Source organism: Corvus hawaiiensis, chromosome 2 (genome assembly GCF_020740725.1).
Source record: "Corvus hawaiiensis isolate bCorHaw1 chromosome 2, bCorHaw1.pri.cur, whole genome shotgun sequence".
Taxonomy (NCBI): Eukaryota; Metazoa; Chordata; class Aves; order Passeriformes; family Corvidae; genus Corvus; species Corvus hawaiiensis.
Window position 1 is genome coordinate 107,870,503 of NC_063214.1, and position 25,424 is coordinate 107,895,926.

At 38.4% G+C, this 25,424-nt stretch overlaps 1 protein-coding gene across 13 annotated transcripts in view; it reads right to left on the reverse strand.

The window, feature by feature from the left end:
• SH3KBP1 (SH3 domain containing kinase binding protein 1) overlaps window positions 1-25,424 on the reverse strand; it is a 215,736-nt gene that overhangs the window by 74,474 nt on the left and 115,838 nt on the right. For 11 of the 13 annotated variants that reach the window (XM_048287331.1, XM_048287368.1, XM_048287427.1 and 8 more), the window contains 3 exons: window positions 24,472-24,595; window positions 19,129-19,203; window positions 9,092-9,288 (listed from right to left, as the gene is read on the reverse strand). In XM_048287331.1, the coding sequence (XP_048143288.1) occupies window positions 9,092-9,288; window positions 19,129-19,203; window positions 24,472-24,595 (396 nt within the window). The remainder of the gene's footprint in view (window positions 1-9,091; window positions 9,289-19,128; window positions 19,204-24,471; window positions 24,596-25,424) is intronic. The other 2 variants (XM_048287348.1, XM_048287340.1) reach the window with 1 other exon arrangement.

The following is a 25,424-nucleotide window of genomic DNA, read 5'->3' on the forward strand; positions in this document are numbered from 1 at the left end:
AAATGTAAAGAAAACAGTTCCCTTGCTCTCTTTGCCATGAATTTTATCATTTGCAGGTTGCCATTCACAGTTAATTTCTACCTCTTCTAGGAAAAATACTTCAGTCAGTCTGCACTGAGTGAATGAAATTCCTTCCTACTCTCCCAGGAGAACCATGCCTGTCTAGATTGCAGCTGGTAACTTGCATGATCCAGATTGCACCATCCAGCTTAGAAATCGCAGTTATAAAACCTCCCTCTTTTCCAAAAATTGTTGAACCTTACAACTGCTGCATGAATCTCCACTTCCTTTAGCAGCAGTAAGGAAAGCAGTGCAGCTTCTTCCATCTCTGAGAAGAATAAAAAAATCTATGAAAACAGCAAGCAGGGAATGTCTCTTCTTTAATATCTTCCTCTTTAATGTGGAAACATTATTTCTTTGCTCTTTTACAAAAGTTATGATGTTGTCAACAAACTGAAAAGTAGCTGTTTAATGATATTTTTCAAATTCAATTATTATAAACAAAAGAACAAACCCATACTGTCATGCAAATTATCCCAGATTTAGTGCTGACAACAAAGATTTCTTCCATTTTGGAATTATACTTCTTTTCTCCTCAGATTAACTTTCATTTTTTTTAGTTTTGGGGGGTTATTCCCCTCACCTTACATCACTGAAATAAGAAGTTACTGAGGAAGAACAGGGAGACATTTTTATTTTAAACACTTACAGGGAAGACTGTAGAGCAACAAGTGACTCAAAACACAAATGGAAAATGACTATTATCATGTATTTCAGCTTTTCTTTCCAGCAAGTGCTTTAGGTACAGAGACTGCTGCAGAAGAAAGTGTCAGCTGTCCATGTGGAAGACTCTGCTCTTTGGGTGGCCAGTGCGTGGCAAAGAGCCCGGCACCCAGCAGAAAGCAGCCACCAGCAGCCCCTGCTTGGCTCCCAGTCACTGCTGCATCAGGACTTCCTCCCCAGGAGCTGCCCTCTCTCCCCTCTCCTTGGCTTTTATTGGGAAGCTTTTATAAAGACCTTGGTCAACTAATTGTAATAATATAAGCTCACATCTCTAGTATTTAGGGACTATTTTAGAAACACAGAATGCCAACAACCTCCTATAGAAACACACACAAAGCGTTAAAAAGGCATCTTAGAAACTTGGCCTACAGATTTTTTATCCTACCAAGTGCCTGGCTGCTCCTTTCACACTCCTCCTTTCCTCCTTCCTCTTTTCTTTATTTAAGGCAGAAAAAAAGAAAGAAACATGGCACATTTTAGAAGAAAAAACAACTCAAAAAACTTGCTGCTTCATTTCTGCACACAGCTTACTGACTTTAGCTGTGAAAAGCCAAAGTTGAGGGAAATTTACATTTTTGTACTAAGAGCTCCCAAAGTATCTGCAAATAATTAAACAGTTTACTTGGTATGTCTCCATTCAGCTTTCTATAAAATTTTACAAGCAACAGTTGATTCTAGCTGCTTTTTCTCGAGGGGGAAAAAAGATATATAATTTTCTAAAACACTCATTCACATCAATTTTCCTCACTTGGACAAATGTCACCGCATACAGAAGAGGAATTAGCAAAGCTCTTCCTTTTTCTCCCGCTAAGAAGAAGTACAGTTTTGTTAGTGCATTTAGGAAGGAAAAAACAGGGGGTGGGGGTGGTGAATTTTCACTTACTAAGCAAACATTTGAAAGAGCAACACATCCAAAGATTTTAAACTCATCTTGCTTAACTCTAAAGTTGTATTATTCTTTAGAGTATGAAAATTTAAACCACATCATATAGAAATAGAAAACATCTGCACAAGTTTAATGGCCAAACAGGCAGAAGGGAAAAACCTCAAGCTAAATAGAACCAGGAGAGAATATGTTTTTCACAAAAAGTAAAACCCCATATTCTAATATGGACCTCCATAGCAGGAATGGATTTCAGGATCCTCAGCACTCTTTTCCCTTGTTTCCTTTTTACCTACCCAGCATCTCCAAAGTGTGCAGAAGAACCAGAAAACTCTACAGTTGAAACCTGTGCTCTGCAGAGTATATATTATGATACAGTTTTAAATAGCCACAGAAAAAAAAGCCCAACTAATTGTAAAATAAATACCTCCTCTCCCATTGTGAAGCCAAGCTGCCTTTCAGCAGCTTGAAGTGTCCAAGAAGAGTCCTGGAGTCCTGCCCCTTCCTTGCATGAGCTCAGTTCAGCGAGAGCGGGAGCCCAGCCCTGACACTGAGTCACGGGCCGGGCCATCCCTGGGAAACAAAAGTCCCACTTGTTTATTTCACAGGAAATCTGGACCTTTTCCTACCTCTGCTCACTCACAGCAAGAAGTTTCCTCTCCTTTCCCAAGCCAGCTTAGTCTTCCCTGGCTTCTTGAGACCACCAGCTAGGAAAAGCAAGGATGTGAGTGATGATTTACAGAACTTCTGTGAACAGCCCAGGCAGAAAGTTTTGCAAATTACTTTATTGGAAAATGAGCTTATGACAAATTCTGAATGGATCAGTCTTTCTGGTGGGGAGGAAAAAAGGTTGAAATTTCATGTAACTTATGACTTTGTTTTGGCTTTTGTTTTTGAAAAAAGATGTTCAAGAAACTGAAATATCATTAACATGATGGCCTGTTCCACTAAAATCTTATAAATTCTTAATGTTGTCTCCCTACAAAAATTCAACTTTAAAATGACTGAATAAGGGCAGGGAGGGGGAAAGACACAAACGATTTGGAAGAAATTAAAGATTTATATTTAAGCAAGCCACAAGATACTATACGCTCTCAATTCCATTTGACTATTAAAAAATAATCCTCAATTAGGAAAATATAAAGAAAGAAAACATTTCAGAAAAATTCCACAAGCTAATAAAGCTAAATAGACAACAAAAGATGAGGGCATAGATTTCACCTTTCAGGTTATATTCAGTTTGGTTTACATTCATCAGCCTATTTATGTAATTTTCAAAGTGGTGTAAGCAAATTTTAAGGTGGGTAAATTTTTGCATAACTCTATTCAATTTTCAAAGTTAATGTGTGCTAAGAATATCAGAAGTTATTTCATTAGGAATTCTTTAGCATCTTGTCAAAGTTAAAAAGCTTACCAACTCAGATGTAGTAATAAAAAATCAGTTATATTATCTAACAAAAATCCAAATGGGGCAAGAAAGAAAAGTACATTTTACTTCGGAACACTAAGACAGTTTATAAACAACTGTTTACCTCTAAAGTCTTGATTACACTAATTTAAATCTTTTCATACCAATGTGTATAAATTAATTTTGCTTGGGTAGATTTTATTGCTATTAATAAACATATCATATCGATTCAGGAATCAGTTCTCTTGAAGCTCATAAGACAGTAACAAAGCTAGCTTGCCTGTCAGTACAGTTATTTTCTGAAGCACTTTCTGTGTACTGTTGAAACATGAGACAAATGTTCCTAGAAATTCAGTTTATGTCTCCATCAGGTATCTCTGGAACTCAGGAAATCAGCTTTATTTTAAAATAGGAAAGCAAAGCATTTTGGGGTTTTTAACAATTCTTCTTTTAGAATGCCTGTTGGGGTAAAAGGCCTGGTAATGGTACAGACTCAAACTCAACTAAAAATCAGAGATTTACAGTGACTTGCGAGCTAATGATCACCAGCTGGATGCAGAGCAACTTACAATATATAGACTTTTATTGCCATCCTATTAGGAAATAAAATTGCATTAGCTTAAACCTACACATCCTGTTTTTCTGACTGGAGCGCCCTAAGATTTCCTAATCAAAACCATGACTGAAATAACAGGAGTTTTCCCTCCCAGAGAGCACTCCTCCAGGAGAGCTCAATCTGGCAGAAGCTCAGTGCTGTGCCTCAGAAGAACAGATCAGACCTTCCACATTGCTTTTAGGAATAACTTGTAGTACTATCAATACTTCTTACACTACTCTGCTTCTATTTTAAGATGTTCTTCAAGCAGCTCGAGTCAGAAACATGAGTTGAAAATATTTTCATGCATATGTTTGACGTGTTACTCTCACACTGACAAATTTTTTCTGAATAGAGTCCCACTGTATACATGTAAAGTGTCGTGGCATGGACAACTAACTTGCAATTATTTAGAGTCAAATATCTGCTTTAATCTAAAAAAAAAAAAAACTAACAAAACATCACAAGCAGCACAAACCAATGTGTGGGTAACCTCCTTCGCTGAAAACCAGTAATGCAGGCTGCTGTGTAAGCTGAACCATGCCATCGGTGCCTGGACAACTCTGTTCAGGCATTTTGAACATTTTAGAAACCAAACTGACAGAACATGAAAGCACAGATGGGATAGCACGGAAGGGAAGGAAGTATACAGGAGATTAGGAGTCACTCGTCGCTCACATTGCACAGTTCAGTGACTCAGCAGAGAGTCAGTGCCAGCTGAAGTTACCAAATTTATTCCTCTCTTTAAACTTAATTTTGCATTTCCCATTCTATTCCCTTAGTGCCAGGTCCTGCTTTGAGTCTGCCTCCCCAAAATGGGGCAAGCTGCTTTTCAGCTGTCCCCTGTCAATCTTAATTCCCCTACCCTTCCTTCTTATTCCTCCAGAATAGGGTAGTAAATCTTCTAAAGTGTTTATTTATAATGTCCACACTGCCTCATAAACATCAGCCACCATCTGCAAACCTGTACTATTTTTTCACATAACGAAAGAAACACATAAATCCTGCTTCCACACTGCACTCAAGGAAAGTTACACCAGCAAATGAGCGAGAGCCCACTGCAGGCAGCCTTGCTCTCATGAGAGCTGCAGAAGGGGTCAGGGTCCTTCTTCCCCTGTAGCTTTCCTCACAAGATGGCACCAGAATAAATGGTTAGGACAGGGATGCCAGACTGTAGCAGACAGAAACTTCAAAGCAGAACATGAATGTAGCTTGAACAGATGAGTGCTTCCTCTGTTCCTACACAGAATTCGACAAACTGCTGATGCTTGCCACGTCTGCTGCTGCCATCGCCGATGGCTGTCTCTGAAGAAAGGAATGCCAGAAATCTGTGCTTTCAAGTGCAAAGTGCTGCACACACACTTGGTGCTCCCACTGTGTGCTCTCTGCCTCAGCAGGTGTTTTTAATAGTGTTTCTAGTCAGTACCAGGTGGTTTTGCTTGCATCCATTTTTAATCTCAGGCTCTTGAACACTGACTCCAACATTTCTATTATGGGAGCAAGCACTTCCAAAGGCATTGGAGAGGCAAAGCAAGTGGCAGTGAGCCATGAAATACAGGCACACATGGCACACACAGCCAGGACTGGCAACGCACCATGGGTGCCACTGAGCAGGGTGGGCAGAGCTCAGGCACATCATCAGCCAGCTTAGAAACACCAGGAGGAGCCTCCAACTTGTGTCTCTCAAAGACTTCTCTTTAAATGACAACTCAAAATTAAGGGGTAAAAATGTTTTCTGCAAACAAGCATGCAGGAACTGATGGAACAGGTGTGCAAAGACAGACTGTCACCACAGTTTCTGGGTTCCCAGCTTGCTGGCTTGAAATAGAAACTCAGACCTTGCAGGCATTCAGTCTCAGACTTTACAAATTTCTATCTTATTACAAAGGACAGGTAGTCTTAATAATTGACAGGAGCTTCTAGCCCTTACAGCCCTTGTGTCTACTTCCATTAGTTCTTCTCCATTTCTCCTCTCCCAAACATGCTGAATAGAAAAAAAAAAAAATTCTGTATGAATTCAGTGCTTTGCAGTAAGGATCCCTAAACACCAGTTAACTAGATCTTACAAGTTGCTGAATGTAGAGCCATGACAGCCTCCCCTTTTACATTAAATCATTACAGTGTCTGCAATACTCCCTGGGTTGATGGCTGAGTATATAATTTACATTAAGTTTTGGCAAACAGTACTGTGATCTCATCAAAGGACGTTCATGAAATCTAGCTCTGCTCAAATTCACCACTGCTAGCCAACTACGAAAGTTTTGCCTGAAGAAAGTTACAAATACATCTCAAGTGGAAAATGTAAAAAATACTCTCAATAGTCTCTTCTGAAGTAAGGACAGATTTCAAAAAGATAAAAATAGCTTTTAAAGACCTTTTATTTTATATTCACCTATCATGGTCTTTAGCACTTCCAAGCTGAAGCTTCAACTCACAAACCAACCCAACACAGTTAACTCAGACTAAGGAATGTATTGGTTGAATTAATTTTCCTGTACTTGTAGAGGTTTATTCTTAGACACAGGAGAGGAAAAAAATGATAGCTTGTTAGAACATATAGATCATATTGGAAGGAAGTCCAACCTAGAAACAGAAGCTTTAGATGAGCTACTATGAAATGAAAAAGGAAAAACAGAAATAAGAATAAGCACCTGTTTAAATGTGTTGAAGATGCAGAGCAGAAGAAAGATGTGAGACAGGCATTTCTATTTGATCATAAGCTTTGTGCTACTTCAGAGTGTTACCCTGAACTTTCTCAGGAGGCACAACATGTCTATATGCATACTGTATTTCTTCTAAGAACTCATTTGTTGGTGAGCTATGACTTCAGTCATTGTGCAGCATTGTAAACCAGTTCGCTTACATTTATCAGTAATGGAAATCTGTCAGAGCTAAGCCTCAGGAATCTGATTCCGCTTATACATGGCCACTGGTCGACTCATCAGCACCAGCAGGCAATCAAATGGACTACAAAGCATAAGTATTTGATTCTTCTATTTTTCTGAAAAAGCAGAGCTCTGATAGTGCTGATCAAACTAAACTGCCACAACTGCATCATTAACTTCCCTAGGATAATCTGCCTCTGTGATTTTTAGAACAAATAACAGCTAAGCAATGAATTCTGTGCGCCAATAAAACCAGTGGGGTTTCACGCAATTCCTCAGTTTTGCCTTTTATTGAGAGTTTATTGATCACCTTAAAAGACAAGGGTGATTATATCCCACATTGTTACCAATGAGCAAACACTTGAAGCACATTAAACTGCCTGGTGATTTACAGGAGAGCCTAATGGCATCTGCTTCTGCTCAGCTGGCAGCAAACCTTTCTGCCATCATATTCCTGCCAATATTTGTGTAAAAGCCTTTTTAATACCCCAGTAATTCTGTGTGAAATATGATCTAAGCTTATGATTCATAAAATTGAAAACATATTAGAACACAAAGTGACAACACCAACAAAATAAGACCCCACTGATTCTTCTGTAAATGGGGACTGACATTTTACATGGGAACTATCATGTCATAAATAATCCCACATTATAAAATCCTCACAGTAGCTTACTGATGCTTTTTAAAACACAACTGTTATTAGGAAATATTTTAAATCAAAAACAGTGAATGTATCATTACAGTAATATTTCATCAATAACTCTATCAAGAAGAAGCAACAGAAAGAGTTTTAGGGTCTCCAAACTTCAGAAAGAATTAAAAAAAAAAAAAGAAAGAAGAAAGGCAACAGAAGAAAGCATTGTTTCTCCTTCTTCAAAAGTTCACAAGTTATTGAAAAACTAAGGCTACTTGTAAATGAGAAAAACACATAACAGGGCAAAAATCCCTTCAAAAACTACATTGCTTGAGAAAATTATGGACTGATTTGGCACTCTTCATCACACATTGCTACACTTTTGAACCAGTATGCAGAGCTCTCAGGCTAAATTGGACCTTGCTTGGAATGGCCAACTTCATGCAGGATTCTCTTGCACTCAGCATTAAATGGCAAAGAACATGGCAATGACAAGGAAGGAATTTCTTGAAGCCAGGAGAGAAGTGTTTAGTGAGGTTAACGGTCTGCAGTCCTAACTGATGTTATGTCACTGACTCATGTTTTGGTGCTGTTAGTAGGCAAAGACCGTGGTGCTGAAGCCTCTGAACAGCATCTCTCAAAGACTAACCTAATCCTAGACAGGAAAAAAGCATCAACAGCAAAGATGTAGATAACATCACCTTTAGTTATCTACACATTTGAAACACAAATGATGGATTGTGTTTACAAAATGGAGCCATTATGCTCTACGAACCATGCCAATTTTAGGAGAAATCTAAAAACACAGGAAGGAAGGTCTGTGTTACAAGTTTCCTGAAAATTGTATATTCCATTTTTGGCTGGGTACTAAACCTGTTTGTTGTTTGTGAAAAATAAAGGTAAGACTTCACATTATTAGGAAGCGGGGTAAGATTTTCCTCCAAGGAATGAAGACCACTTCAAAAGGACTTTGCAAAGACTTCACATGAAAACAAAGGACTCCACAAAGGCCCACATGAGTTAGGAAGTCCACCCAGAAACAGAAAGCAAGCAGAGTACCATGCAGGCTTTGAAGAAGTCAGCAATGGTCAAGCAATAATACAGTCTAGGTTTTTCCTTTATTTAGATTATCCCAACTCTTCCCTACCCTCCTTATACTGAATGAAAAATGGTCACCTGCAAAATATTAACCAAATGTCCCTCAGAATAATTCACTTCAGAAGTTTCCACCTCTCTCTGCAGGACCTCCTCTTCTCCTGTACTACTGTAATTTAGGGTGGATGCAGGAATAGGTGCTGTGCTATAGCACACACATTTCAGACCACTGAAATTATCTAGGTTGAAAAAATAATCTTGCAGGCCAAAAAATCTAATTGCTGTTATGCCTGTTTCTACAGACAAGTAGGCAAGCATCAAGAATCAAAAGGTGAGAAGTTGCCACACCAGGTACCAAGAGCCCAGGAGCTTCCTAAAATTGGGCAAAGAAACTGCATCATGTTCTGCCCATAGCAGAACTCCAGGCTGTGGAAGCCTCCTAACGCTTCTCAGCATATCAGTAACTCTATACAAGTCTGACTGTTCACTTAAAGGAAGGATTTCACAGATTTTTTTTTCAGTCATGACTTCATTGGAAACCATGCACTTTTTTGTTTCCCTAAAGAACATTAGAGAGATCAATTTTTTTTTTTATTTTTTTTTTTTTTTTTAAATTTTAGCATGCAGCTAACCTCCCTGGAATCCACTTTCTGGTCTGAGGCAAAAATAAAAAAAGCAGAACCTTGTCTACAGAAAGATTAGGAAATAATGACCATAAAGCTTCAAGTTTTGGCCAGCGACAGAACTCAAAACTTAAAGATGAAAACTTCTTTAAACCAAGAGACAATTAAGGAATGACACATACCTTATCTACTGGGAGAAAGTCGTTTTCAACTTCTATTGACCTTGGTCGTAGCTTTATGGGTTTGTCTTTGAAGATATCTCCAAAGCCAACGCCTTTGACCTTTTTGGGTTGGATTGTCGTGCCTCCGTTGGCTCCTTCTGATTTTGTACTGCAAGAGTCACCACCATCACTCTCAGAGCCTGTAGCATCTTTTAGGCCTGTGAAAAGGAAGGATGAAAGAAGGTGTGAAGCTCACTATTTTCAGATCAGACTGTGACCGGAAAATGATCCCTCCCGCCATCCTCTGGAGGAAAATGAAACCACAAGAAAGAGGTAGAGAAGATGCTCTCTGTGCCATGCACTTATTTTTGACTTTGAAAAATGACTTTATTTCATCACATTGGTGTACTGGTTAGAAATTACACCAATCCACAAATCCACAAAACATGCATACCGCAGCATCAAAACTTCACAAATGAGGATGGTGATTCCTTGAGTACCAAGAAAATCCTTATTCCTCAGGCAAAACCTCTTTGGAAGAGGCCTCAATAAAAGAAAGAGTTAAATTCAGCTGTAGGGCACTTATTGTATAAAGCCACCTAAAGCTAACAAGCAGGCAGATCAGGCACGCTGTACCTTAAATCTGTGTGACTCAAGCCAATTATGCAATTAGTATCTAAAGCTACGTTACCTAACTGGGAAATACAAAGCTGAAAGCTGTTCAAACAAATTTGCAATCAAATAAGCTGCATAATATGTTCTCTCCTGCAAATTAAAGCTCTCTGCAGCATAGACAGCCTCATAAGAAAAGCACCCATGCACACTATCCTCTAGGAATATAACAAATCAAAACTGACATTCTGATTTGCATTAGTTCTTCCAGTGAATAGGAAAATTTATCTGCATTTATCTGAAAAGATCTGCTGCTCGAATAGCAGAGGCCACAGATGCAATAAGGCGATGTTTCAGCCACTTTATAGAAAGGTGCAGCAGCAGGTCAAACAGCCACTGGCAGCAAAAGTGACCCACCGAAGTTTCCTTCCCCAGACCACTTAAATCTGCCTCCCTACATTAACTGTTTCCAGGAAAACCACAGCAATTGCTGCTACTACAGCACTAATTAATTCTATCTAAGAATAAGAAACTCGAATCCTCACAGTTCCCTAACAACCATTCACGATGTCTCAGGGGTGGATCTTACAAGTCAAAAAAAGAAGAATTTCAAACAAGCTTATCTTCTTAATTACTTTTATATCAAGATCAACAAAGTGATTGCAACAGATTTTCATCATAAAAAGCTTAGAATACAGATGAACCACAGAAACCAGTCAAGTCCTAAGGCCTCCAGATACAACTTCATGATCCAGGACACAAGAGGCCCATCTGTTAAAAGGGTTTCTACACCAGGGTGCTGCTAGGAAATGAAATCAGGAATTACATGTCAGATCAGGACTTTTAGCCAAAACCAGAAAAGCCACGATACGCTGCCCTGAGATTTTCTGTATCGTTAACATGAAAGGAGTATAAATGAAGAATTAGAGAAAGTTCCCAATTAGAAACAAACAGAAAGACCACAGACTAAGCAAAATACTTTGGCCCTCTAGCCTCCTGAGTGGCTGCCACAACTGTTGTTGAACATCAGCAACATTTCTGTTTCTTCAGATATTCAATTCAATTCAAACAAGTTATTTGTTCCATAAGCTGTGCAGGATTGGAATTTAAATAAATATTAAGTAATTATACTACAATACTTAAATATGAAAAAGTCTTGATTTCTTTATGTTTTATTTTTCTAAGAAGGGCCTGGGAGAAAACCTCAAATCTGGTTAATTATTATATTTATTATGGTAGTTAGAATGCTGGCATGCCCACCATCAGTGAGATAAATTCTGTGCAGTACTTCTCTTCCAGACCTCAGGAAATCAGTAACCAGGGAATTTAAGCATTGACTGCGATGCTGCTCAGTGCTGTGGTGGGCAGGAGAAGAGTGCTTATCTACAGCAGAGCCATTGCACAGTGTTTCCAGCAGAAGCACTGGGAGATGCAAGGGTAAGTTAAGCCAGACAGGTATAAATCTCTTAGGGCAGTGTGGCAAAGTCACTGCCCTTTTCTTATTCCCTCCCCTTGCTGTGACCAACTGCACTTTCTCCAGCTTTGCAAATTATGAATCACTGGAGCCTTGGCTGAGATAGAAGCTAGAACCAACTTTATTTACCACTTCTAAATGCAAAGACAATGGTCAGTAATTGACTATACTGAGTATAAAACATCCACAACTCAAAAAACTCTAACAAGTCGCAGTGATCGCTGTCTTTTCGCTGAACAAAAGATCTTGATATGGAATATTACCCTCTGGCAAAGGTTTCTACTGCCATCCTTTCCAAAACCTCAAACTTTTCTGTGATGGAGGGAAGAAGCAGTGAAGAGACCTCCCTCCAGAAGTAACTGATAAGAATCCATGACTGCTCTTAGCCACTCCCTGAAATGAACAGAAAAGCTATCTTTAAAATAGGTAATTAAAATAGGTTTTCTGCATCCCTAATTGTGGAAGATGATGATGTGGACTTTGGTCAGTGGATGGAATTAAAATGTGAAAGTAATTGTGAGAATTACTCAACAGGGCTCACATGGACTTCAGATCTTTGAAGTCTGCATGAAAGCAAGATCAGAAATCTCAAAGGGCTCCAATAAGAATAAAGCTTTTGTTTCTTTCTGGGTCATCACTTGTTTTTCATTACAGCATCTTCGGCTTTTACGACCATTCTTCTGCAATGAGACACCACACTTTGTATCAGAAGCCTCACCTCAGGCTCACAACAGATTTCCCACGCATCACCCATCTGTGCTTGATGATAATCCAAGACTTGTTCGTTCTCCATACTGCCTCAGAGTTGTCTCAATATACAGTCCTCAAAATGAAAGCAACATAGGAAATAACAACATTGCTTTTTTTTCTCTTTTTCTTTCTTTTGTTTTTTTTTTAATGAGGACAGAATGGACTGAAGTGAGGCCTGTCCAAACTAAATTGCCTTTTAGTGATCAGATACAAAGCTCCTTCAAAATTAAGAAGAGTTCTTCCTGATCAACTAGGAAAATGACCTAATTTAATACTTTTTGACTCACACAAACTGAGGAGATCTCTGTACTTAACTAATAAATCAGTAAGAATAAAAGCCCTGCTTGTGCTCTTATCACAACATGACCGGAGTGTAGAGACAAAGGGGACAAAAGAGAAGAACTGTATGCAGTGGAAACTGTAAAACAAATCAGATAAAGTGAGGATCTGCAGTAACATTAAGAAAGAATAAGTACAAAACAGTCCTGCAGAAAATAGTCTAACATGCTCTTACTATTAAAGACATGCTCAGGAGACTCTCTCTTACCTTCCTCCCCAGGTACATGAGATACACACTTCTGATTTCTACAGATGAAGAACTTGGATGCAACACTATGCAACACCCTTGCCTGATAAATTCTCTCATAATTTATTTTTTCATTGGGTTGTTCCCTGATACATACACATATGTGTATATATATGTATATATGTATATTTATGGGGGGGTGTGTGTGTGTGAGATACATACGTGTGTGTGTATACATATGTATCACATATACAGGTCAGCAATTCTCTTGGTGCACCTGCAACTTGGCTCAGGTGATCTTTCTTCTTGAAATCAGAAAAATGTTCCTCTTCTAATCACACTCTTTGGTGGTTTTTTTTGATTTTTTTTGTTTCCGCTTTTCATGGATGTTTTTGCCACTACTGCAAACAGCGTAGTGGCAGAACACAGCTGGGTGGATAGTTTCTCCAAAAGATAAATGTAGCCCCCGGACACAGCTGGGACCTAAGCAGAAACATGAGTGACATAGACTGTCAGATTACGAATTTTAAATATGAAATTTTCTTCATGAAGAGCCACAGCTAGCAGGGAGGTCAGGTTGCTAAGTGAACATTAAAAACTGAAGAGAATTTCAGTGGTCACAGTCCCCCTCTCTGCTGACCAGCACACCCACTCAGCCTGAAACAGCTGTGGTCTACCACAGTGATGGACTCGAGCATGAGGGTGGGGCCAGCAGCTCAGCAAACTGCTGTCCTCAGAAACATTGGGAACATCTTGCTTTTCTTGTAAGCCCAACTATTAAGTACCTCAAATAAAGCCAGTGTAGGATAAAAGCTACAGTAGTCAGGCCTCTCACTATTTTTTGCTACTTTTTTTTTTTAACATCAACTTCTCTAGAATCTGTCAGGTCTCTGTCAGTATTTGGAGAGCTGACAAGCTAAGAACATAACATCAGTAAGGTGGTCACCAATATGCTTACTATCACATCAGTCAATAGCAGGAAAGTTTTTCAGAACTTCAGTACTTCTCAGGACATATTTCTCAAGTCTTTTGGGAGTGTCACTTCAAATTTCTAGCTCTATGAGCAAAGACACTATTCTTTTACCTTGACTTATTGTTGCTGAATAGTCTGTAGCACCACAAGGTAGAGCTCAAATCTAAGCACTGGGTGCATTTTTCTAGTAAGTTCCTCAAACAAAAGCACCATCACCAGCAAGAAGTTAAAATTCCCAACTGTTCCCAGCTTTTGGCTGGAACAAGATATGGGTCTACTGCTTTTTAAAAGCACTCAGAATTTTGATTCTTTGTTGATTCATGCTCTTTACAAATGCAAGCTCATTTAGTATTCATGAAGATTAAAATTTCTCAAAACTGTCTGGAGGAATTTTGCACTTCACACATTTTTTCCTCTATGGGTATATAAGAGAGATTAGTTTTCTCAAGACATTTCAAACACACCACACTCCTGCTATAGCAGTTACAGGTCTTTTGAGAGCAACATTCTGAAATGTACCAAAACAGATTAGCTCAAACAGGGATTAAAAAGAGACCACAACATCAGACTTAATTCAGCAATGGCCTCTCAGAACTGTGCTGGCATAAAACCAGGATTCTAAATCAGAAAGATAGTTAGGGATGATAAAGGGTTGTGTAACTAAAGCTGTTAAAACTAAAATAAACAGCTGCGATAAAATTAACTCCATTCAAAGCAGGAAATAAATTGTTTCTAAACAGCTTAAAATGGCAGGGGAGAAAATGGAATATGTTCTAAGCTTACAGAGCTTTCTATTTTGAGATATTATTTGGCAATTTAATTTTTGTTCTTTATTCTGGATTGTTCTGTCTGCTGACAATTTATGGCCCTGGGCAAAAGATGGACCACTCTGACAAAGTATAAGCCAGCAGTGCTCTGGCCCTCTAAGGACTTCTCAGCTCTGTTAAATGATGGAAAAGTCAGCTGTTCAGAGGCACACACCTGAGACAATGCAAAGGATCTCCTGATTTGGTATGGCAGCCAGAGAGAAACACTGTCAACTGTGTTTAATGGAAAAATACATTTGTAAATGAAGCTTATGGATTTTTTTTTTCTTTTACGGAAGGGAAGGAAGGCAAGGGGAAGTATGTCCTTTCCTTCTATTTAGAGAATGACAGCATGGAACGCCCAGGTGACCGATCTGAATGAAAAAGGTGGTGAAGCCATACATGGTAATTGCAGCAGATGAGACAGGAACTGTCCTTCTTCCTTTTCCTCTCATACTGGCGAACACAGAACAAATACCCACATCCTATAAGGTACTAGTCTTGAGCTTGCTTTCTATCAAAATCCTGTATTTTGTTGAAGCCATCCCCAACAACATTCCAGTATCATAAAAAAATCAAAACTAGAAAATGAAATTGGATTTTAAATACTACTGTAGAAGAAAGACACGTTGATTCTTCTTAGTTTAAAGATAATTTCATGCTTTCAAAAAACAAATTTATGCCTCTTTACCAAGAGGGATTATCCATGTACAAATAGCTGAGGCAGACTATCTCAATATTAGTAATTATTTGTTATTCTCAGTCATTCCTTGAAAAAACGTAACTGTGTCAGCTAAACATTTTGTCATTTGCTCTCAACATGTTCGTTTTCCTTTGCACAACAGTTGTTGCCACATAAGAAATGCCCCAAGATTTCTCTGCTTGCCCAAGTGGTCATGCAGGGGGAAGGGGAGCAGTGCCCAGCCCCACACAGCAGCATGCATTGAGGGCAATGCAGCACAAGCATCTCCTGCAGCATGAGCACAGAGCCATCAGTACAGAACTTGGTGGCTTCCCCTCCTCCCCAGCCACTTCCCCAAGTACTGTGAGAACAAATAGGAACAATCATTCGTTCAGGAGCTCTACAACTGTACCACTGTCCTCTTTATTTGGGGACTACTTTTTCACCACCCTCACCAAGTACAGGCACATGTTATTAAATGTGAAAGGAGAGGTAGGCAACCACAGCAATAGGGTTCTTTACCTGCCACTCACCAAACACCAGTCTTTTGTGAAACTCATGGAAAACCACTGGGTAGCAGGAACCCAAATAACAGAAGGATTTAACGATTCACCCCAGTCAACATAATTCTTCCACACATGACCCCCAATCCCTTGTCATCTGTACATTTGTTCCCCAGCAAACAGGATGTTTATTTTTAATCATGAAAATTTCCCTCCCCAATTTTAATATTTTTTCTTTCTCAGATGTTATTTTTCATTGTAGCATCTGTAGCAGTTGTGTATTTGATACAAGCTCTTTTTTGCAAGCAAGTTGTAAGAAGCTGAGGTGAAATACAAAATTGTAACTGTCCTCTCTTCAGAACTGTTAAAATCCACATTCAGGTTTCTCATTTAACTTTGCTCACATTCAGACACTCCTAAATGCGGTTTACAACATCATAAGTACATCAACCATATTGATTTCTTGAAACTCTGACCAGCCATAATTCCTCAAGAATTAAGGGGAGGGGATCAAAAAAAAAAAAAAAAAAGGGGGGTAAAAAAAAGTGGTGGAGCAGTAGAAAACACATAACACATTGAGGTTACTCACGAATATGTCTGTTTCAACGATCCTGATCTTCTTCCATTATATCTAATAGCTATTACTGACAGCATTGTGGATCCACATACAAGGAAAGAGAGGCAAATATTTGTAAAATCAAGCATTTTATCTGCACTGTTCCTCAGTTATTGCATCTTTGAAGAAAAAGCAAAGCAAGAAAGAGAAACTAAATCGGTAAAAATAAAAAAATTAGATATCCAAGAAGCGTTGTTCGTGGAGGTGCAAGAAAGTTGCAGGATGAGAGAAAAGAGGGCTGTGATCAACAAAATGACAAGTAAGTAATTTTTCGTTACTGTGTGTCTCTCTTCACCCAGCATATGCAGTAGCAAAGATTTTCTGACAGCAGGTTGATGAGCAGAATGCCAAAGGAGCTGGAATTATTGCTGAGCGGAGCCTGGCATACCTAATGACCAAGAAAGCCATGTCAGCATATAAAGGCAAGGCTGGGTGTTTCTGCAGGAGACAATCTTGCATATTTCAGAGGAAGGTATCTCTAGAAGAAGCAACTAATTCAACAGCTATTACAGGCCTTGGTTAAGTAAGAAAATTTCTTTTAAACAGAGCAGTTGGAAAACGGCTTTCAAAATAAAAGTATTTAGCACTGAGCATGTGTTTGTGAAGTAAAAGCTCTAAGCTTGATTACAAAGTTGAGCAGTATTTCATGCAATGTGATATAGGTGAATCCAAGCATCCCCTAAGCATAACTAATCTAAAGTTATGAATTGACTCGAGCTTAACTTACAGAGAAATCAGCAAGCTGAAATTAGAGCAGCTATGAGTTGTTTTAAACAGACATCCCTAAATGAAAACAATTCTGTGGAATGTCTCCAAATGGTTTTCACTGGAGACATAAACTCATGGATATTGGCCTAAAAATATGGACCATAGATGAGATATGAAATGGAAGGAGTTGGCTGCACCATCAGTCAGCTTGTTCAGGAAGAACATGATGAGTAAGTTTGCAGGAAGTGAGCTGTCAATAGACAGCAGGAAGAGTAAGGAACCCTCCTTTTTGTGTGTGTAGGCAAGAGCATTTCTGAGAGTAACAACAGTGCAAACCCTTGTTTTGTTTAAGACTTCCCCAGATGACCTGATTTTGTTTGTTTCCCATTCCTCAGTACCAGTTCCAACCCAAAAAGCAACGAACAGGCTGTAAGTGTAGCTGGATATCCAGCCTTCTGAGATGCAGCTTTATGGAGAAAGTAACGCACCTCTGCAGTATGAAAAAACATGCAAGTCTCAACCAAATGCTAAGGGAGATAGTATTAAACCAGATTTTTTTATCAGCTTTAAAACCAAACTTTAGATGGGTGTTTGCCCATAGCAATGTGAGACTATGGGTTAAGCTGTCTTCTTGCAGCTGTTTATCAAGCTTTCCTGTAGACACCCATCCAATCCTGCACTCTGAAATCAGTTTGATGCAATTTATTTTCATGACATGACACAACCATGTGCCAGTATGATTAACAAGAAGAACTAAATGCAGAGCTCTAGCACAACTGGAAAGGTGACTGAATTCTTCCTGACTTCAGTTATGCTTACCTTAATGACTTGAGAAGAGGGGAAGGACGGATCTTAATGAAAAACGGGCTGGGCATGGAGAGCAGGCTTTTGGAAAACTTTGAAAGGTAATGTTAGGGCAGCATTACCAAGAAAGATTGTGGAATTAAAGGCTCCAAAGGCAGACCTTGCATCTGATTTGAAGCTTCATTTTGAAGTCCGAAGTCAAGCATACTGGAAATCAACTTCATAAATCCTTATTATGCTCATCAGATGGGTGGATTAGAGGACATGATGGTCTAAGAACTCTGCAAGCAGCATGAAATTTGAGTGATTCATAAGCAGTCATGGAGACTATAAGGTGAGAAGCAGCACAAAAATTTGAAGACCACCAGCCACATGGTCTGCTCCAGCCAGAGTGAGAGCTTGGTTGGAGCTTGAGAAGAGCTGCAAAATGAATTTTGGTAGACAAGGAGATAATTTTCCATGAGGAAATACTCAGAGCTGCACACATACACAAAGATTTTTGTTCAAAAAAAAAGGATCAGATTTGTTAAGAAAAAAAAAAGGCATAAGGGCAAATATCAGAACAGAATAATGCCACTTCAACTGCTTCATCCTTTGCTGTCAACATGCATAAGACAGAGGTCCTCAAAGGTAGAAGACCAAACACTCCCACCCATAAAGGAGGAAGAAGGGCAGCACAGCATGGATCTTCTCAAGAGAAAGCTCTCTGGGGCAAAAGCAGATGCCAAAGCTAGCACAACATCCTGCTCACCGGAAGACAGGATTGAACAGTTTGCACTTAGTCACACCAAATGTGACTCCTTTTGCTAGATTTCTCCATGAGGAAACAGGTGGAAGGACAGATTTCTGTCTTCTTGCTTCCTCTGTCTTGCATCTGATGTAACCATTCTCTCTTTTTCTCTATTACCAGGACAGTAAAAGAACATGAAAAGCAGGATGTGCCCTTCTTTTAAAAAGCAGAAGCCAAAAACCTGAACATGAAATGAAAATAGCTCTATATCTTTTACTCTCTTTGGCAGAAAAAATGTATCAGCCAAAATGCTGTGAGTAATAACTGTCAAAGACAGAATGCCAAATGAAGAGCATGCAATAAATTAAAAATAAATTTTAAAAAATCACCAAAAAAGAAAACTTCAAACAAACCAAAACCCACAATATCCTTTAAGAAAAGCAAAGCGTATCTTATGAATTCAACAATCACAATGGGAACTTTATTTTTAGAGCAGACGGACTTTTAACTCAAAGATTTGTGGTGATTATCAACAGTCTTCTCATTTCAGGTGGCAAAAGTGATGGGACTAAATGGTCTTAGATTCAATCCATAGCTGAGACCAAAACATCCAATGTAATCCACAATTTATGGTGGGCTTACACACATACATCGTATGGACATAGAACACACACATGCACAGGAGGAATGGGTGCATTCTCATTGCATTAAGGCTGGGCAGTTCATCAGCAGCAAACTGACTTCAGCTTACAGACAGGTATGTGCACGTAGAGTAGCCATAAGTGAGTAGCAGTGGCACAGTTTACAAGTGTAGATAAATCAAACCAGTTCAGAAGACTGAAGCTGTTGCTTGATGATTTTGAAACACACTCACTGTTATAACGTCTGTAGCTGTCAATCTTTGCCGGTGCCACTCTGTACAGAATTGTCCCTTCAAAGGCAGATTTTCCTGACAGCAGGCAAGAGAAGGAAAGAGGAAAAAAAGAGAAGGGGCAGGGTGGGGGTAAAGAGATCGAATGATGGCAAAAAGAAGGGAAAGGAAGAGGTTTTAATCTGTATTTTCAGTCACTAACATTTTAAAGGCTCATTAGCAAAATGACGAGACTATTAACAAACGTATCTGATTGTACATGAAGCTAAAATATTCTTACTGCATGTATGTCAGGTAATAGAATCTCATGATTTTGCTAAAGCTGTTATTTACAATGTCCAACAGAATGCATTTTTCTTGGGTTTGGTCTGTTGTCCATCAAGTTGTGAGATTTGCAAATAAAATTATTTTATGCAGCCTTGCACTGGGGAATCCTGAAAAAGTATTATTACTGCAATGGTGTACTCACAGTCGCTCAACATTCCTGATGCAGATGTAGTGCACTTGAACAAGCACAGCTGACATCCAAACAGGGCAGTTAAATAGTCACATCTCTTTAATGTACCAGGATCCTGTGAGCATCAGAAATGCTGCATCTTTCAAAGATAACTTATTAGAAATATTTTGGACATGGGAACTGGTCTTAAACAATGCTTAGTAGAAGGGATAGGACACTAAAACCCGAATAAACCAGTTTTTCAGCTAAAAATTGAATCAGGTGTGATGTGGCATTGACATTAACAAAAGCAAACCTCTAAAATTAAGAGGGAAAAGAGCAAAACAACAAAAACCAAATCCCACTTCTCATCTTAGATATTTAAGATAACATTTTTATTACAAAACCCATTAATTTTTTTTTCATTGCTAGTGAGATAGCTCATGCTCTGATATTTAGGACATGAAATTCAAGTAAAGGTAAGGGCATGAGCAGCTGAAGTGTTTTGTGTGTCAGGTTTAAAAACCCAGGCAAGCCCAAGAATATACCAATGTCAGCTTGTTCCCAGTCTCCCCCAGGTATACTACAACAAAAAATGATGTCTTTGGTAAAATTTTATAGCAAAATAGCCAGTATATGTGATTTGTCCCAACACAGAATCATACTCAATTTGGTACCAAAAATGTTTAGGGATTTTTCCTCCTGTATATCATTCTGTTGGACTTTCAGGCAATAAAAAAGCTATACTTATTTATATGTCATAAAAAGATGATTCTTTGTTTTGTTCTTGCAGTTTAATTAATAACAAAATGTTTTCATTGCCTTATTTTTATGTAATGAAGAAGCAAAAAAGCCACAAATCCATCTTTACATTTTCTTTTACAAGATACCATTAGAAGAATGCTATTAAAACAGTCAAACAACAATCAACCCATTGTTAAGAGAAAATTAAGTTAAGCTTCATGACACTGTGGAGAGCCAGAGAGACAGTAATGGAAATCTAAAGTTTTAAGAACTCAAAATAGAGGAGGTTGCCTGACTGAAGCATCAGCTGATGAGTTTATCATCAGTTCTAACTCTAGCAGCCAGGACTTTTCAGGGGCCATCACTAACAGGTTCTAAAAATAGTTGATAGATACCATGAGGCCCAGCTGTACCTTAGAGAATGCACATCAGAGACAGCAAGATACAAAAGGCCACCTTTCAATGCTGTCATGACACTTCTGTGAACATACTAAATGCTTTTTGAAATAACCTCCTCAATGTTTAATTGTGATTATCTCAAATAGAATTTTTTTGACTGCATGTCAACTTTTTGCTTCTCAACAGGCTGTATGGACAAGAAGTGGTATTGAAAATAGTCTTAAAATTAATACTGTATCTCTGAGAAATAGAGAAAATAATCTTATAGTCCCTGTATCTAATTTAGTAATAAAATGATAATGCATACTACCTGTTCATGCTGTAACAGTTGACCCAAGAAAAGCAATGTTTTCATTTAAGAGCATGCTTTAAAGAACAAGGAACTTCTGTTTACTCTAAGAGTACCTGATCCTGTCTGTACTTATATTCCAAAATATCCCTTTGAAGACAAGAACTTTGGCAATCACCTTACAAATACTTTAAAATCAAACAAACAACTCCCCAAATATTTTGATCTTGCAAGTCTTGCTTTCCAGTCTGCTGAGCACTCACCATCTGAGGGGAGGCACAGGTTCCCAACCCTTCCAAATAAGGGGCAAGCTAAATCCCACTGTCAGGATTCAGAAATATTTGGCACTTCCAAAACTAGCCCCAGGCATTTTCAAAAAAGGAAAATTTTGTTCTGAACAAACTTCTGACGTTAGTCTATGGCAGAGCATGAAAAGAAACCAAGGTCATTTCTTCTGGCCATTTACTTTGATCTGCCATAAAATTTAAATGGACACAACAAAACCAATAAAATCAGACATCTTGCTCCGCTCTGGGGCTGGTGTAGATTGTAAAAGGACAGAGAAATATGGGTTTTTTATTAACTTTATTCCTAAAAAGTGAAGTTATGTAATTTTTCTCTTCCGTCTTTCTTTCACTTTGAGTTCACCAAAATTACATTTGCCCTTCAAAAATGGTCTTTATGGATGGTCAGTAAAATGGGATTTAAAAATCAAGTTTAACTAAATTTAACCAAGGCTTTAAATTTAATTATTAACTTAAAAATACTCATGTGTTTGCACAGTGCACATTCTCCACATATCCCATGCTATTTTCCCAGGTCTCACATTAAATCTGCCAAGTATTACCTGCATTTTACAAGTTGGGCTGAAGAGTTCAAGGCTGCTGCTCAAGATTGCAGAGCCAAACCCCAGCCCTTTCCAGGCTCCTCTAAATGCTGTGCAGAACATCTGTGGCTGCCCAAGGTCCGAGTTCAATGCCCAGGTACAACCCCTCACTCAAGCCCCAACTTCATCACCTAGAATTTGTATTCAAGGTTTCCACCTTGCAAAGTCCTGTGATACAGATGTATTCAAAGTTTCCAGAGAAACAAAAAGGAGTTACTGCAGATTTAAGGTGTTGTCACATCTTGTCATCCACGGAGGAAGGAGTTGATCTAGAGGCAGGAATACACATCCTTTTGAGATGTAACCTAGAGCATTTCAACAATACTACTAACATGATGCCCAAATCTTCCAGGTTTTACTTGTTCATTTTTTATTTTACTATGTCTTCAGGCTAAACTTGGAAAGAGATTATCATTCCTAGTCAGTTGTATAAACTTGTTGAAATTTTTGCAATGCCATTATGGAGATTTTCAAATCCAGATATTCAGTGTGCCCGTATAGAGCTTCATAAAGCACCATGTGTTAAGAGAGCAACAGCTGTATCAATCACATAAACCATATATAGAAAAAACTGAATTGATGTATATTTCCCATAATCCTCCTAAGGGAATGCTAATCTTAAATTGATAGTTTTACTTGGAAAAAAAATAAGTAAAAAAGCATTAAAATCCCCATAACAATCTCAGCATTTCTTGAGTCACTGTCTCTCTCTCAGGAGGTTTACAGTGTTCTTCTGTTCTGTAGGTATATCTAATAGCTCCTCATCTTACCTAGCCACAAAGCACCTCCAAAGAATTAAACTAAATTCAAGAAAGTAGAAAACCCATCTCCCACCTATAGTTACCTTCAATTTATTTAAAGAGACAAAAGAAATATTTGTGTTACTGCTATCTTCTCTGTAAAAGTATCACAGGTTTGGGTTCCACTGCCAATCAGAACCAGCCAATCAAGTCTGAACAAAGCATGTGCCATAATGGACATAAAGATTTAATGCTTTGTGGCTGCTTTTGCACATTCCAATGTATGTTTTTGTTAAAAGCCATTTTTAGGATGCTTCTTATAAAGTAAATCTTACCAAATTACCTGGGGAAGGAATATTCATTCATATAGAAAAAGCGGGGTATTCCATCCTGACCAGTATCACCTACCTTGTTCATTTATATAGTACCAAACACTACAGACTCCAGAGCTGAAACTACATCTACACAATTCACTTCCAAGATTCACTGTGTTTATAATGACTATAATTCATGATAGCACGAACAGGTTACAGAAAGCAGTTTGCAATCTCACTGAAACATGCACCTTCACTTAATGCCCTTTTTCCCTCTCCATCACATTAAAATTTTAAACTTAAAAATATTTTCATTCCAGTCTAAAGGAACATTATATGTAAATATCTTTAGCAGCACTGACCAGGAGACAGGGTCACCAGTACCCATTCACACATGAAAAGGTACTCTGTTACAAAAAAATATAAAATTTTTTCATCATTGCAAAAGTTAGGGCTGTCAGGATCTTACTTCTGTGGTATGGAATAAGGAAGAAAAACTTCCCTTAAGTGGAAAAATGAGGAAAAAGAAGAAAGCATTATAATTTTCTACCTCTTATTGACAGAATAAACAATAAAGGTTTTGGTAAATTTCAGCTGAAATCAGCTTACAAATATCTTGGTAGTCCTTTGACTTCTACTTGTTCAGGGATCTCAGAAGAACACTACATAGCAATGAACACCTGTAGTGCTAAAAGTACGAAGACCTTGGCAAGTACTGTGGAGTTAGCCTGAAATATGCAAATACAATAGACTTTTTTCTTTTTCACTAAAGATTGAGATTTGATCACTGAATTAGAAAAAAAATAATCTCTGCTTGAAGAACATAAAAAACATGAAGACCAACAACTTTCCATTCCATATAACAGCACACTTTTGGCTCAGGTTATTCTCCATGGGAAGTTATAAGTAGGACAACCCACTACCATGCTTATACGATTGCAAACTTAGTTACCAAACATGCTTTTCACCTGCAGCAGTACTGGCCCACTGTAAATGAGAGAACAAAGTCCATGTCCCAGTTCTGGCCTTTTTCCCTTTGGCTGTTGGGGCAGTGGGTATCGGAGGTGATAGAAACATGCTCAGCACCTGGAGGGAAAAAGTGCCGCATGTCCCACACCAATAATTATGAATCCTTAAATCTATTGGATTTCTATTGTTATAGAAAGCATGGCACTTTAATCCCTCCACTTTAAATAAGCCACTTTGTAGATGTTCAGTTACTTTCCACATCTAAAGACAAAAAAATCCCTTGTAATTGATTTTGAAATACAAATGCAATCATCATCATTGGCTTCTCTCCTTGGTCTGTTGCAGCTCAGCAAGTCTTATACAGCTCAGAGAGCACTGACAATGTTGCAACTCAGATAGCACTGCAAGTATACATAAATCATCATCATCTGACCCTTCCAGCACAAATTAAGAACATGACATTCAAAAACATTTCCAAGCAAGAGATAAGAATGTGCTATCCTATCAATCCGTTATGGGCTAAAGACACAGACATACATACAGAACACCAACAGTAATTTTTTCCTTACTTGACTTCACTTGCTCTTCCTGTGCTATTCCAACATCATCAGAATCAGAGAGCTCCTTTATGAAGTTGGAAGGAAACATGCCAGTCTTTCCATTAAGTATACCTTCCCACCAGCCCTCTTCCACCTGCGCCGAGACAAAAAAAAGGGGGATTTTACATGAGCAACACTTTACTGAGTACCATTATATACATTCAATAAATAACAGTAATGGCTCTGAATAGTTCATACTAATTTCAGGTAAAAGGAGCACATGGCATAGGCTCCAAGCCAGAACACCTCTCTTTTTTTCCTCATAAGTGAAAACAAGAGAGATGCATGAACCCATCTGTAAATGTCAGCAGCGCTGACAGCAGCCAGAAGCATGGACGAGCATTAAATAAAAGGATAAAAAAACAACTAGAGAGCACACAGTGTCTCTACATTTCAATTTCTATGGATATCCATTCAATCAGGAAATTTTCAGTGCGCAGTGTATGACTGTTCAAGACTATCTTAATGGATGTGATTTGCAGATTCTGTTTGAATTCCCTAAGTAATCAATGGCGAAAGACAAACACCTACAAAGGGCTACTCAGAGAATCTAATTTAGATATCTTAATATAATGTAAACATTCCTGCCTTGCCCATCAAAATCAGAAATTTTGCATTTTAAAAATTAAGAATGCTGCTCCATCATTAAAGCGTTAATGTAAGAAACCTGTGGAGAACAAAGAACAGTCCTAATGCATACTTGATTTGATATTTACAAAGAGGTATTGAAATATATAATAATGATGGTGTCAGAAGGAGGAGGGACACTATCTAGCCAAACCCCAAGAGAAAATATCACTTTAAAATTACAAACTCCCTCCTGCATAACCCATTCAGAACTGAATAGTGGTGTCAGGCAGGGAAATGACAGCCCTTAGAAATGCCTTTAGGTTATAATCACACAACAAGAAATGACTGATTAT